At 38.0% G+C, this 15,901-nt stretch overlaps 2 protein-coding genes across 2 annotated transcripts; one reads left to right on the top strand and one right to left on the bottom strand.

The window, feature by feature from the left end:
- Nucleotides 1-569: 569 nt before the first annotated feature.
- Nucleotides 570-2,614, top strand: LOC141445424 (protein transport protein Sec61 subunit gamma). Its single transcript, XM_074111267.1, has 3 exons — nt 570-660; nt 746-840; nt 2,035-2,614. The coding sequence occupies exons 2-3, from the start codon at nt 747-749 to the stop codon at nt 2,145-2,147; spliced, it is 207 nt and encodes a 68-aa protein (XP_073967368.1). The 5' UTR covers nt 570-660; nt 746; the 3' UTR covers nt 2,148-2,614.
- Nucleotides 2,615-3,828: 1,214 nt separating this feature from the next.
- On the bottom strand, nt 3,829-11,917 carry Gnmt (Glycine N-methyltransferase). Its single transcript, XM_074111485.1, is given in 7 exon segments — nt 3,829-5,606; nt 5,609-5,678; nt 6,530-6,645; nt 7,406-7,665; nt 8,172-8,299; nt 9,833-10,053; nt 11,811-11,917. Coding segments are annotated over 6 exon segments (888 nt in total). The 5' UTR covers nt 10,048-10,053; nt 11,811-11,917; the 3' UTR covers nt 3,829-5,507.
- Between the last annotated feature and the right edge of the window lie 3,984 nt (nt 11,918-15,901).

The following is a 15,901-nucleotide window of genomic DNA, read 5'->3' as shown; positions in this document are numbered from 1 at the left end:
GATATCAAAATAAATAAAGGATTCATGTAGTTTTTAGAATCAGAACTATTAGAATATTTTAGTTAATACTAGGCCTGATAATGATGACTTCAACACTGCAGGTAGCCTTATAAATGATGTTCGATATTCTAACTTTGGATCATGTTATTGCGCTAAATATAATAATTATTTAATTTATCTAATAGGAATGCACAAATGTGAGAACATAAAATATTCAGAAAAACTAGCTAGTGTTACCGAATGTTTTATGTTTCTAATGCCATAGGTTTTTTTATACTAGTGATGAGATACTTGTCCTACTGCAGTGTAAGGATCGATGATTCAGTAAAATATTTAAAATATGATGAAAAACTGGTAGTTAGTAAGCTTTACTAAACAATATTTACACAAAAAAAGTAAAAAAAAAATGATTTATATCACATATTTTAGAATAACGTCACACAACTCGCTTTATTGTCAGACTAAAGACAAATCGATAATTCTAATGTTTACGTCAGCACATCACTAAATCGGGTGACGTGCGTGAAATTTTTCGATACGTGGCTAGCTGACGTTTATTATTTCGTGCCGTTCTCTCTCGAAAGCGGACATTTACTGGTTGAAAATCGACGCTGTAACTCAGTTTTTTAACTAGAACTGTAAAATCTAATTACTGAATATGTAAGTGTGATTTTTTTAGTGAAGTTATTCCAGTGAGCGCTGTATTAAATGTGAAAATTGTCTAAAGCTGCGTCCTAATTTTCAGAATGGATCAGATCGCGAAATTTGTGGAGCCTGGCAAGCAGTTCGCCAAAGATTCCTTGAGGCTGGTCAGGAGATGCACCAAGCCTGACAGGAAAGGTGCGTATTGTAGTTAATAAAGGTTGATAACGCCGGAAAACAGCAACCAATGTTTACCCACAAGTAGTGTTGAGTATGTTTCTGTTTAACCTATTTTGAGAAGAAAGTACACTCAAGTGCAAAAATAAGTATCTATTCGAACCACTCAAAAATATGTTACTACTGCCTTATTGCGCCAGAGAGTGTGGTAAGTAATTATTTTTTAAACTTTGAATAAGTTCATATTTTTACACTTGACTGTACAAGCTGTGAGTAAGATGGTCTACAAACAGTTTCATGGGTGCTTTGCCAGAATATCTATTGATTTACAGCCACAACATATACCTCTACCACTGCAGTTTACTCATTAGAATAATAGACATTATAAAAATCGTTATTATTTTACATTATATGAAGAGAAAAAAAAACAATTAAATATCAATTATATTAAGTAACACTCCAGTAAAAGCCCTTACCTTTTGTCCCTAGTAGAGGCAGAATGGTATATCGTATACTAGCTTGTAACATAAATTATTTGATTCATTAAATGCTTGTAAAGTTATATTTTTTCTATAATATAATTCTACGAACAGTGACTGTTATCTACTGAAATTAAATAATTCAAGGCCATAGGACTAAGCTGTTTGACACAGACAACATAAATTGTTTTGAATTTTAAAAGTATTAGCTATGTCACCAATGTGTGAGCCACCTCTCAAGGCAACCATTTTCCTGTCAATATCCTGCCTCATGCACTTGCCTTACTAGGCTGCTAGCTCTGTGGGGACCCCGGAAATTGAACACAGCCTTATCCATCCAAATCAGAGGCAGTATCGCCTAATGTTTCTGATGCTCGCAATCACAATCAAATGACAGTTTTTGTACGTCAATTCTGTCACTTAATTGCGATTGCTAGTATCAGAAATGTTAGACAATACAACCTCAGCTTCATTCCAAGTGTTTGTCTAATGCAAATGATGGAATTGTATGATGTATTGGATCTTAGAGTTAACCAGCAAGACTGGCCATGAGAACCGATTTTTGATGAAGACCCAATTTCAATTACTGGCTCTTAACATTTTCTGTTTTTTTTTTTTCAATAAGTTCTAGCTACAGCATACCTAAACATAAATATTTTTCAACGAGAAATCCGTAAAATTAAGTACAAAAATTAGAATGCAAAAAAAAATTACATGATATATTTTTAATTTCCAGAATTCCAAAAGATCGCCATCGCGACGGCTATCGGCTTCTGCATCATGGGCTTCATCGGTTTCTTTGTGAAGCTCATACACATCCCCATCAATAACATCATCGTCGGCTCGTAGACTTAGCTCTAGCTTAGATTTAATTCTCATTAGGAGATGGGCAGGACTTACTCAGCAAATATAGGCATGAGGGAGGGCAGCTGGCACGAATATGTTGTCTTCTCTCGTGCTGAATGGGTTACAAAGGACAGGGTTACAGGGCACAAAGTAAAGGGTTTGCTCTCCTTTCTGTGTATTTGTATTTCTTTGTATTTTATTTTTATGTGCAATAAAGAGTTTACATACATACATACAAAGTATATTGTGGCTATAAGACACTTGGTAGCTGATTATTTTATAACATTTTTTTTCATGAATACTCTAAAAGTTAGTATTGGTTCTGAAGTTTTTTAAATCCCAAATTAGTAGAAAATGTCAATTGGATTGGGTCCTGCCCATCTCTGCACTATGTTAAGGCCCGAATTAAGTTAAACCGCATTATGTTCTTTTATATTACTATAATTCGAATGAATAAATTATTCTACTTCTTCTCGTGTTTGAACTCTAATAGATAAATAAGTCATATATTTTTCAGAAAATGACTGATACGATATTTGTACAACGAAAAACAATTTTTATTTTTATGCGATATTCTCGAAAACCACAAGCATTTGAGGGTTAAAATTTTAGTGACAGCATATACATATATTAAGGTTGATAATCTGGTAAAAGGAAAATCATTTTTTGCCAAGGGCAGTTTGACCATGCTTATCTATACAAAGCAACAAAAAGTTGGAAAATCCGCGACTATATCACTCCAAAGTTCAATAACTCAAAAACGGCTGAACTGATTTTGATGAAACATGTCTAAGAACCATCGCTACAAAACCTGTTTTCAAATAAAAAAAACCGTTTAAGAGCTATGGTGCCACAGACGAACACTGTGGTCAAACTTATAACACCCCTTTTTTGCGTCGGGAATTAAAAAAAGGAAGGCGTATTTGATAGCCTTAACAATAATTCCATGAAACAGTTGTAAATAAAAAAAAACACAATCAGAATCAATATGAGAAGTTTCAGTTAATTGCATCGCTCATTAGTAGGTACCCACCTAAATGGCCGACAATGTCTTAGCTCACTATTTATTCGTATATGATCAATGATCATACGAAATCTATGCGAAAATTCGATAACTCATGAAAGTACCATTAATGATTGGTTCGGTGACAAAAATGTTCTCACTGAAAATAAATCGACCTTTATTCAATAATGTCTTGCAAGTGTTGCAACACCAGTGACATCTATGTTAAATTTTGCATCAGATTCTTTCTCGTAAATTATTTCAAACGTCCATTTGCCTTTTAAAATGATACATACATCATCTATCTTGCTGATAATATCTTATTCTACGCCTTCTTTATAAGCCGTGGTCTACATGGGCTAAAGAGAGAATTTTACTTAACTACCTACAAATTCCTTCGTGGTCAAACAGGACTACATCATTTCCAAATCTGACAAGTAGGTACCTATAATGATAGAATGCAACAAGTGCATTAAGTGCGTCATTTTACCCGAGTCGGTTATACCCACCTGGGCCGCAGGAGAGGGCTAATGTGAGGGTAAAATGTGTTTTATGAACACTAGTTTTAACTTCAATTCAAAACTAATTTTCATTCATACTTCATTAAAGTATAAAAGTGATTGTGAATAGCAACTTTTCATTTTAAAAGCAGACTTCCGTAGGTACAAAATAATAACGAAATTAAAAACAGAATAAAATTTATTTAACGGCACATATCAAATATAAATACACCTTATGTATCTTATAAAATAAATAGTATTTAATAAATAGTTGTGACAATGAGGGCTATCGTTTTTTGTCTTTCTAGATGGCGCACTGTTGCGTGAGGTTTTTAAGTATGGCTTTCAAAGTCTGTTATTACGGGCGTGAAAACAAAGTTTAGATTAAAATAATATTTAATACACCTTAAAACCGTACCATAAAAATATCGAGCAACCACAGTGTTGCGTAGTCCCGTTTTGTTCGGAAAAAAAGGGACGACAAAAGTTTTCGAATGACAAAACTGTCTCAAAACACAGACATTCATTGCCTCGTAACGCATAATTGCCATAATTAATTTCAGGTAATGCGAAATATTCACAAAATTATTCTACCCGCGTAGCTAATCCAAAACTATGAGATTTGACATTTCATACGCGATAGCCCTCATTATCAAAATTGCCCATATCAGTATTTTTAAGAAATATCATCATCATCCCAGCCTATTTACATCCCACTGCTAGGACCCACTGGGTCCCACGCGGAGTCAGTGCGGATTGGGAACTTCACACCATATGAATTACTTCACAGGTGTGTGCAGGTTTCCTCACGATGTGTTCCTTCGCCGTAAAGCTCGTGGTAAATTTCAAATGTAATTTCGCACGTGAATTCAAGAAATGTGCTTTCTCTGAATATCATCTAAATACAGTCACCAGCACCAATATCTGACACAACAAAGTGTCAGATATTTTTGCACGCTCCGCTGTGGCAGATGACTGTACTTGTACTTACCATAATTGCTACTGTGTCAATAAAATGAATTAGCATTCAATATAAAAATCTTATCCTAAAACGACTAGCACAAGATATTTTATTTAAATATTATTCTTTACCAATATTTTTTACATGTACAGTCGAGTTCATAAAATTGTGAGCAAAAATTTGATCAAAAATATCTGAACACGCCGTTAACAATAGAGTCGTGTTCAGATATTTTTGATACATTTCATTTTACATGCACGTATCTTTGTTAAGTAGTTTAGGTAAATGGCTCAAATTTCATCTACTTTCAGTGGTCGGATTGACTTGAAATTAGGTACTTATAAATATAAACAAATGTCAACAGTCAACAGAAAAGTTTTCTTTAAAACTAAAAAATAGTTTTGCCTTAAGTACTTACTTAGGGTAAAAATATTTTTCAGTCTAAAAGATTTTTTTTGTAACCACATCAGCCATTTAAGTCTTTCCATGCACAGTTTTAAATAAAGATTTTATTTCATTATGGAACGTATATAACAAACTATACCTAGCTAGGTACCATCAGCCATGTAGTCACCACCCTAAAGTTGATAATCGTTTGCATGTCATAAAATATATTGATTAGATAGGAATTTGTTTAAAAATTGATAGACCATTTATTTGGCTGATGGTACATTATTAATTATACAGATACCATCATCAAAATCTTCTGAAATATTTCAGGAGGTTATATTGGCTTGGTTTGACCGAAAGCCTCTAGTTTTTCATTGGAGTTCTAGTGATCAGTACACTTTGAACACGTATTAACCACAACAAAAAAAATCTGCAAAACATTTACACGAGGCACCTACTGATATATTCCGGAAGAATTCGAAGACATCCTGTACGTGTAGAAAGTGACATCAAAATGATTTAGGTTTCTCTATAACGTGTATGTAGAAGCCAGGCACAGGAACTTGGTCTAAAGGCTTGAAGTCACCGTATATGCTGTGCTTGCTTCCTACCCGAACGCTTCATCCAGCATTTTCGTGAATTTATCTAACTTATGCGGGTAGTAGCACAGACGGAATTCGCTGGAACAAAAACATTAATCAAATTAAGAGTCATTGTTTGTATAGCGTAAAGGACATTATTGGCGTAAGGGTGAACGGGACCACAGGGATATACAGTGTGCCGACATTAACAGTAATGTCGGCACACTGTATATCTGTCTGTCACAGGCATGTTGACAACCGTAATAGATAGACACCTAAACTTATTACACAAGTATAGTGTGTTTCTATTGCCGTTACAACAATCAACATAAAATAGTGTATAATTTAATTTGTCATAACGATCTAGGAATTATACAGAACCCTTGGTGAGCCCTTCGTGTTTGCTCAACGGCTCTTCCTAGACTTCTAAGGCGCAAGCCACACAGAGAAGATACAACATGGAACGGGGGCGCGTAGCAGTCGCAGCTTTCATACTAAATGTATAGAAACGTCGCGATCCAAAGCAGACAGAAGAGGCAAGTTGGAAACGCCCTCGCCCCGTGTCGCCCCCATCCCACGTCTCTTCTATGTCTTGCAGGTGGTAGGACCTTGTGCAAGGTCCGCCCGGATTGCTACCACCATCTTGCTCGCTAATCCTGCCGTGAAATAGCAGTGCTTGCACTGTTGCTTCGGCGTGGAGAGTAAGACAGCCGGTGAAATTACTGGCACGTGAGGTATCCCATCTCAGGCCTCTAGGTTGGCAACGCATCTGCAATCGCCCTGGTGTTGCAGGTGTCTATGGGCGGTGGTAATGTCTTACCATCAGGAGACCCAATTGCTCGTTTGCCATCAAGTCGAATAAAAAAAATGTCACTTCCGCCTAAAGCCAGCCCTGAAGGGCGTATACTATAGATGGAATGATGCTGATGAGAAGGATACATTGTAGTTACCTCCGATTCGTGTCGTCGCCGTCGTCCGTACCGCCGATGCAGTAGTCCAGCGTGATTAGCTCGGGCCGCCCGCCCACCACTAGCACCGACGTCTTTATGTCCACCGGGTACTTGCACTGAAATAATGTTAGGTAAATATGTATAATGTGCATAAAGAAATCATTTCATCCGAGACGTCTTTATCTACACGATCCGCAGGTGAGGGTTGATGGTTAAGATGAGCGTAAAATAGGTTTCTGAACAAGTTATATGTTCTCTGTTGTTTACTGTAATTGTGAGGAAATTAAACAGCAACGCTTATTAGAATTATAAAACACGTAGAAAGATCTTTATTAACCCCCGACGCAAAAAGAGGGGTGTTATAAATTTGACCGCTATGTGTGTCTGTGTGTCTGTCTGTCTGTGGCACCGTAGCTCTTGAACGGGTGAACCGATTTGAATTTGAAACCAGTTTTTGAGCCGTTCTTAGACATGTTTTATCAAAATCGGTTAGCCGTTTTTGAGATATTGAACTTTGAAGTCACAAATTCGGGGGTTTTCCAACTTTTTGTTGGTTATATTAAATTTTGTTGTTTGTAGCCTTGCTCTTAGACAAAGATTTTACTTTATGCACTAGAGCGCAAAAAATCGTTTTATGTAGCCTTCATTCGGCATAAAATATGAAGTTAAGGAGTATAAGAAGTGAAATAATTATTTTTAAGTTCATCCCTTCTAGTATAGGTGGTACAGACACCAGCACCAATATCTGCCACAACAATAAGCGTGCATAAATATCTGATACGACTCTATTTCTAAGGTCGGTAAGACGTGTCAGATATTTTTGCTGTGGCAATAATACCTAATGTAGGTGACTGTACAAAAAAATGGCCTGCTCACATTGTAGTAGATAGAATGTCCTGGCGTAGCTCCACTATCGATTATGGCGTCGTAGTTCCTATGGTCAATGAACAACAGCCCCCCCGGCTTCAGGCATTTAGCGAAGTTCTCCAGAGCCCGCCTCTGGACTCGTTGGTCTTCGAACTCGTCCAGGAGATGAGCGAACGAATTGCCAAGGCAGATGACGGCGTCGAAGGAAGGGTCTGGTAGGAAGGATTGCACGTCACGGTGGAGAGTTTCCCAGTTAGCTTCTTCGATTACTGAAACGAGAAATTTAATAATGTATTAAGTTAAATTCACAGACTATCCTATAGTATTTTTCCCGATCGGAGCTCGGTCGCTCAGGTACGGTCAGCCAAACATCTATCTCTGATCAATCTATCAATTTTTAATCAACTTCCTGTAAAATGAATATGTCGCTAAAGTCGAACTTTCAAGTGAGATCCAAACGAGAATACACAATCAACTTTAAGTTGATAGACGTAGTATGTACTAACTACCTAAGCCAGAATCCCGCAAATTCCTTTAAGTAAATGTACGGCTTAAAATCGATCCATCAGCTTTATCCTCAGAAAAAAAACATATTTTATTTTATTTAGACGTATAGTTTGGTCGCGCCATCTTTTGGCGATCTGGTGAAACATCAGTAATAGCTATTTCATAACAGATGGCGCTAAAACCGCTGCATGTTTAAGGGACCTTTTCACTCGACTAACTGAAGAAAAAGATTTTACGCAAGTACAACTATTAAGGGTTTTCTACCTACCCCACTCATCATATTTAGGGTTCTTCCTTTTCTCCCAGCGAGCTTTTAGCGCGTGCTTGAGCATCTTGTCAGATGCGTCCACGGAGACGACCTGGAAGCCCTCGTCCACCAGCATCATGGAGTCTATCCTGGAGTGGAAACAAGCAATTAATGAACCAGAAATATGTAATTAAAATTGATTGATCGATTAGTCGTGGTAAGGTTTGATGACCTCAAGATGAGGGCTAATTGAGGCGAAATATTGCTAGATGGCGTTAGTATCGTGAGGTCCGTTTGCTGCGTTGCTTGCTTGCAATAGGGATTATTTACTGCAATTTTCTGCCGTCAGAGTGCAGCACTAGCACAAACCGTTAACAGTTTTATGACTATCTTAAATGTCCGTAGGATGCCATAATATCATATTATTTAAATATTTTTTTGGAAATAGAGTTCTATCGTTACTATCGATGTAAACATCATGTTATTTTGTTAAGATATGTAATGACTAGCTTTTGCACGCGGCTTAACCCGCATGGAATTCGGTTATCACGCGCTGTTCCCTCGGGAACTGTACGTTTTCCGGAATAAAAAGTAGCCTATGTCACTCTTTGGCCCATAAACTATCTCCATGCCAAAAATCAAAGACGGACAAACATACAAAGTATACAAACACACATTTTCGCATTTATAATATTAGTATGGATTTCTATAGGTACTAATACTCTTTGGTCATAATCCGTCATGGCGACAAAAATATAAAGAGAACCATAAGAGAACTGACGGGTCATGGCAGTTTGCGCTAGTGTCGCCCCCTTCGCAGAGCTTTGCGAAATATTCCCTAATGGCTCATTGAGTATACTAAATGCCATCTAGTGATATTTATGTGCGAAATTACATTTGAAATTTATCAGTAGCTTCAGATACGAGCTTTATCCGCCCGTTTCGTAAAACTTAACAAACATAAACTAAACTTAAAATAAATATATAAAATGTGTTTATTTGAAAAATGCTTCGCTTGTATCGCGAGGAACCAATAAAAATTATACAATGGAATTACTTTTGGTAATAATAGCATACAAAACTTGGATACAAAACAAAATAGGATACAAAACTTGAGTTTAGCTGTAAAACAATTAAAGTAGTGACATCTATGTTATGTTTTGCATCAGATTCTTTCCCGTACAATGTATATTTGCCTAATTACGACGACGACCATCTGACCTATCACCCTGGACTTATCATCACAGTTACATCATAACATAATATTGTGAGGCTATAGGTATCTTGTTATTTGTGTTAATACTGATGATATCTTATTACTAACGCCTCTTATCGAGAAGGGGATCCGAGATTTTGTATTCTAGGTAAAAGAAAGATGGTTAGTTAACTACAGATTCTTTGGTGGTCAAACAGGGCTATAGAATTTCCAAATCTGACCGCGAGGGTTGATATGTATGTATCAACCCTCGAATACCGCGCGGGAAATAAGCGTGGTGCGGTATTCTGTGTGGCCTCTTTCAGTTTAGCTCGAATATTACAACCGGTGAGTACCGCCTCGCCGCGCCGCGCCGCACCGCTCCGCCTCCGCCGTCAGTGTGTTTCTAGCTGTATTTCCATATTTTGGGTAGCCCGCTTTTAATGAGTTGCAGAAGCGAGAAAGAAGAAAGCATAACATTTCTTACCCAGTCCCGCAGGCAGCATCTAATATCTTCACGCACCCGTTGGCCCGGAGCAGGCCAATCAAGAAGTCCTTATAATTCTGCGTCCTCTGGTTGCTGTCTCCCACGAACTTCTTCCACACCCTCGCTGCCTTTCCGTCTGCGTACTGATCCATCACACCCTCGGAGGGGATGCCCTCCGAACGGGGGTGGAACACCTTGTCCGCCATTGATGTCATTGTTTACTGAAAGTGGTGAAGTTTTGTCTTTACTTTATTTACTTTAGCTACAGGATATCGATAGGTACGGTCAAAGTTACTTAAATTTGTATATAGACGACTGTATTCACAAAACGGTAAGGTTTTGTTTGTTTGTTTATAAGATATGTGGTGCATAGGGGAAATTCGTGTCTGTACCGTTGACCAGCAGTGGTCATACCGAGGACCTGGGTTCGATTCCCAATGCTGGTCTTATTTTTCTGGTTTTTCTGTGCATCTATATTTCAGTTTGTATTTTCAATGTTTATACTCTTTATTGCACAAAAAGATTACGGAAAAAAAAAGTTTTAAGTACAAAGGCGGACTTATCCCTGAGTTGATCTCTGGCAGTCAAACTTTGAGTGGTAGACAAGAGCAATCAAAAAACAAGGATCGAGTTGTGCATAAGTATACCTACATATTTTTTTAACTTTAGCTGTATTGAACTCTTTGTAGTTGACTGTACCTGTACTTATTGTAGTATTACTTTAGTTTACTTGAAAAACCATTAAACAAAGTAAATCGCATGAAAATATACTTAAAATTGTTTTGAAACAGTCTTATCATTTAACTTGAAGCGAAACATAGACATTTTACCAGAACCGTTGAGATAAACTTTACGTTATACAAGATTAAAAAATTGTAAGTACCTAATCGGAAATATTGCAGCAGATTGTTGGATAATAAGTTTGTCAGTTTGCACCCCACAGCCCCCAACACCCTGAAAATGTTTTTCACAATTTTCTAAATTCATCGTCATTAGTTTAGTTTATTTATTCACTCAACATAACAATTACATTATATAAATACATTAAGTCAGATTATATAAGAATTTATGCTGAGATCGTCAAAATTTGTAAAAACAAGCAAATATAAAAAACAATCAATAAAATACAATGTCAAAATAAATTAAATTCGTCCTTGATTGAGGAGGGGGGAGGGGAGGGGGGGGTTATCAGTCGGAACCTGTCTACTGATGGACAAGCCCCCTAAAAAGCCACAATGAACGCCACGTCGCACTTGTATCTGTCGGCAGCTGATCGTAAAATCCGCCAGATCACGAAATTCCTAGGCATATCGTGAAATGGCGCCATTTCATGAATTGGCTAAGGGACATCCGCCATCGTTCAAAACTCACCGTTTAACGATTTGCCTAGAATATCACTGACATTTAGGCAGATCATGAAATTCCTAGGCATATCATGAAACGCCGCCATTTCATGATTAGGCCAGAATTTATTAGTCGTGCGTGGAAAATTTTTCGCTTAAAGCGGAGTGCTAGATTGCCAATCACCAAGGTGGTGAGGATGAAATGCCTGACGCCTGCGCGAAGTACGGTAGTAAAACCTAGCTGCGGGCAATAATGCGAATACCTAAATTGTTTATTAAAATAAAATATGTAAATAAAAATATATAAAATTGTTTTTACGGAACATACGATTATTGGGTAGGTAGGGGGTCACATCATGTACCTATCACCGAACCTTTTGCTTCCTGACCCGCCATGGAAAATCCTCACAGTGTTTCACAATAAATTCCCTTATCGAGTCATGCTACACGAGTGACGTCACTATGACTTTTACTGTTAAAAGGTTCCACAGTGGCTCATTCTCTATTTCTTAATTACACATCGCAGTATGGAGGTAAGTAAATACACCAATTATAAATAACATTAAAGCAAACCGTAAATCTATACCTAGCAAATTATTTCGAAGTTACGCGTTAAAATCGTAAACACCACTCACAGTACAGTATGATGCAATATCAGGCACTCACGAAACACGACTTCCCGCGAAGCCGACCGCGACAATAATATGCGAAAACACCGCTCTGCTTTGCGAGATGTATGTTTATCACTTGCATAATTATGATGTGGATGTAGGTATGGGATAAATAAGCCTAATTTGACACCGGCTAAGTGATATCGCGTGCGAGCGGGCTTGTTTCTCTATCACTATCACATTGAAGAATGCAATGAGAAATTTCTGTTAAAAATCTGTCGGGAAATATATCAGCATTCAGCAATGCAAATCGGCAACCTAACCTATTTAGCTACAGAAGATTATATCAGACCAAAGTTATGAGAGCTAAAAACTTCTTTAAGAAAACTTAAAGATGGAGGATGTGAGAAAGCTGGGCGAGCTCTACGTCACAAAAATACAGACAATAATTTTGCAGCTATACAATTTTGTAGAGCTTAAAATTATTGTTTCATATATCGTGGACGTGGTCCTTAACTGCTGGTCTAGGCTCTTGGAGAGGCTCAGAGTCACGGTTGAGCTGTGGAGAGAGCTATGCTTGGAGTTTATTTGCCCGATAGAATCCAGAATACGGAAATTCACGTGGAGAACTAAAGTTCACATAGCTCGAATAATATGCAAGTTGAAGTGGCAATGGGCGGGCCACATGTTCGAAGAACAGATGACCGTTGAGGGAGAAAGGTCTTCGAGTGGCGACTAAGATCGGAAGACGAAGCGACAAGCATTACAAGGCCGGGCAAGACAAGTTGCTAGGTGGATTGTCGACATCGCGAGTTGCGGGCAACTGGTGGATAGAAGTGGCGAGTTGACGTTCATTCTGGCGTTCTGAGGGGGAGGCTTTTGTTCAAAAGTGGACGTCTTCCGGCTGATTATGGATGTCATCTAAACTATGGGTCATATTTGTGAGGATGAAACTTACTTGTACTTATTCTGTGGTGCGTGCCGGGCATAATACCACCGAGTAAGAAGAGTCGTGGCTATTACTTAATCAATTTATAAGGAGAGCAATGCAAAATATACAATTCAGAATATTGGTGACAAATCGTACCTACGCATTTCCTATTAGTTACTAATGTCACTCAGAAAACCCTGATCGATTTAATACACTAACGACTTTTTCCCTATACGTAATGCCACATTTAATTTCCAACTCAGTCTGTTAACAAAGCGCCACTAGAGTTTAACGGCTCGACTTTTGACTTTTGTATGGTATGGTAACTAACACAGTAAAACCTTTTTAAATGACTGATTTTTTTTTATCAAATAGCTGGAAAACGAGCATGCGGGTTACCTGATGGTAAGTGATCACCGCCGCCCATGGACACCTACAGCATTGGGTAGCAGAGCTGAGTATTTAATTAATGTAAATGCCACCTGGATATAATTTCTCGCGTTCCTGAGAAAAAGAGTCGACAGACGGACAACAATGTAAGTTATAAAGAACTAAAACAATTACTTTCCTCACCCGCGATCTTATAAATATAATGTACAGTCAACATCATAAATAAGTGATCACTTTTGTACCTTGTCACTTTACGTCATGTTGGAAAAGCCATACGAAATTGTGTAACGCCTGAAAGCGAAAAGGTACAGAAATGATCACTATTTATGACGTTGACTGTACTACCGGCATCTTTCCTTGTTTGGAGTATTAGTATTATAATAGACACATAAAAAAAACTTAATAATTATGAAGCCTTGTTTACCTAGTTACCTACTTTGAAAGATTGTACCTACAACCGGGCAGTGACGTCACACATCTCACGATACGGTCTCAAGTCACGTTCAATCAACACCAATTTAAAATTAACGATCGCTACCAACACAATTCTAATTCACGACTCTAACACCACGGACTAAAGACTAGGTTAAATCAAAAATATTTGGTGATTTGTCTTGGTAAGTTGGTTGATTCGTTTGAATAGTGTTTTGTTTTATATAGAGCCGATAATAAGTTAGATGTGATAAAAATCCGGTTTTAACTGATTTTATTTCAATAAGATTTGTTCAAGCCACTCCCATGAACTTAGCAATGAAACTTACCAACCTAGTTGCGGTCAAAGTCAAAATATTTTTAATCAGTTTAGGGGCTGTGCATCACCATCCATTGATTAGCGGTAACCGACGGTTAAATGTGATGCCGTCTCCGTCTATTCGAACAAAACAAATAGACGGCATCACACCTAACCGCCAGTTAACATTCATCATTCGCCCATTAGGCTATTTTTGTTTTTTTTTTATGCAAAACCTACTAGACACTGGCGAAATTGTCCTCCAATGGAGTAAAATATTTATTTGTGCTGGTACTACTGTGCTTAACATGTCCATAATTAGAAAGAAAGAAAGAAAGAAAAACATTTATTCGTGACATTTTTTACAAATAAAAGAAAAAGAAAAAAGGAAATAAATTTTGTCACGAAATGGTCCCAACTCAGCATGATGTCAACCTTGCGGCCGACGCTGGTCTTCCGTTGGAACTATAATTGGTGCCGTCACCCTAATTTGTGTTATTTTATTTCGTTTGCGTCTTTCTGTACGACATAGATATAAAACAAACGGTCCGAATTGTACCCTGGCCGCGTAAAGTCGGCGTACACTACACGGTGTGCAGCGTGGAACGGAAGGCTTTAACCCCAAAGGCGGGACCCCATTCAAAATCGCGACCAACTCAGAGGAATGGGAGGGGAGAAAAAAATCTTAGTAATGGGTCCCGTCTGTTGGACTTTTACTTAACAGAGTTCTGTAACATTCGATTTGTTCTTCCTTTTTAAATTAAAAGGCAGGTGTAAATGGTGTAATAATAAACTGTTAGGTACCTACCTTGTCCCAGTACTCCGCCGCTTTCCCATCTTCGTATTGGTCTGGCACTAAATTATCCTCGGAGATCACTTCGTCCGGAGTCATGTCGATTTCGTCTACCCAGAACATCTTGTACTATTATTTTATTCTGTGACTAGAGTACAGTTGTTGCAAGCAAGAACGGTGGTCTGGCGCGCAGTTAAAAATCTGGTCCTGGCAACACTGGGTTAACCGTCGGCCAGAGGGGGCACACTTTAAAAGCGTCATCTGTTTTCGCAGGCGACAGCGCCTAAAGGTAAACGTCCACTTGTCGGTATCGTACGCATCGGACGCATCACACGCAACGGATCGTAGTATTCTTTGTATAGAAACTCATATAAGTGCGTCCACCTGTCCGCATCGTAAGCATCGCACATTTCTTTACAAAGCAACAAATCCGATACGTCCGAAGCGTACGATGCGGATAAGTGGACGCCTACCTTAAGTATGCAGGGCTACTCCGGAACTCGAAGTTCGTGTCGTGCGGTCCCTCTCACTCTCGTATTAAATAGTATAAGTGTCAGAGGGACAGCACGACACGAACTTCGAGTTTCGGAGTAGCCCTGCTGATGTTTGCACAGACTACTCAGAGAACTAACGTTGATTTTTGGATGATGAAAGAACCGTAAATATGTTCAAAACGTGTAATTTTTCCTAGTACACGTTTTGCAGTTTAATAAAAAAATATGTTTTTCGAACTATTTATTCGACTCGATATCTATGATGACACTTTCCAATCATATTTTCTTATCAGGTGATTTTACAGCAATTTTATTTTATGCTTACTTTATACATTCTAAAATGTATACATATTATTTATACAAAGTCGTAGATCTTGTCTTGCTCCATATAAAAAGAACGTTGAAAAAAATTAAATTTGGACCACGAGACTCGGCATTTGATTAGAAAGGTTCGAAAAAATCTCAAAAAAAGAAGTCCCAGAGTCCCATCTTGCTATACTCTGACCTTACATTTTGCTAATATGAGACGAGTGTGGTGTGTTTGTTAATCTTGCACGTGAAAACGGTCGGATGGATTTGGATGTAAATAATTTGGTATATAGAGATAGCTGGAATAACACTGGCTAGTTTTTATCTCGATATTCCCATGAGATCCATGTAAAATCACAAAATATTTACTGCTTAGAGATGAAATTTTGCACGAGTGCGTTACTTAAACACAAATAAAAACCACTCGATTTGATTTTTGCACTTGAGCAGCAGTTTGTCATACAACAT

This window comes from Choristoneura fumiferana, chromosome 2 (genome assembly GCF_025370935.1).
Source record: "Choristoneura fumiferana chromosome 2, NRCan_CFum_1, whole genome shotgun sequence".
In the NCBI taxonomy this organism is placed as follows: domain Eukaryota; kingdom Metazoa; phylum Arthropoda; class Insecta; order Lepidoptera; family Tortricidae; genus Choristoneura; species Choristoneura fumiferana.
Note: the sequence above shows the minus strand (reverse complement) of the source record. Positions and strands in the feature narration are given on the sequence as shown.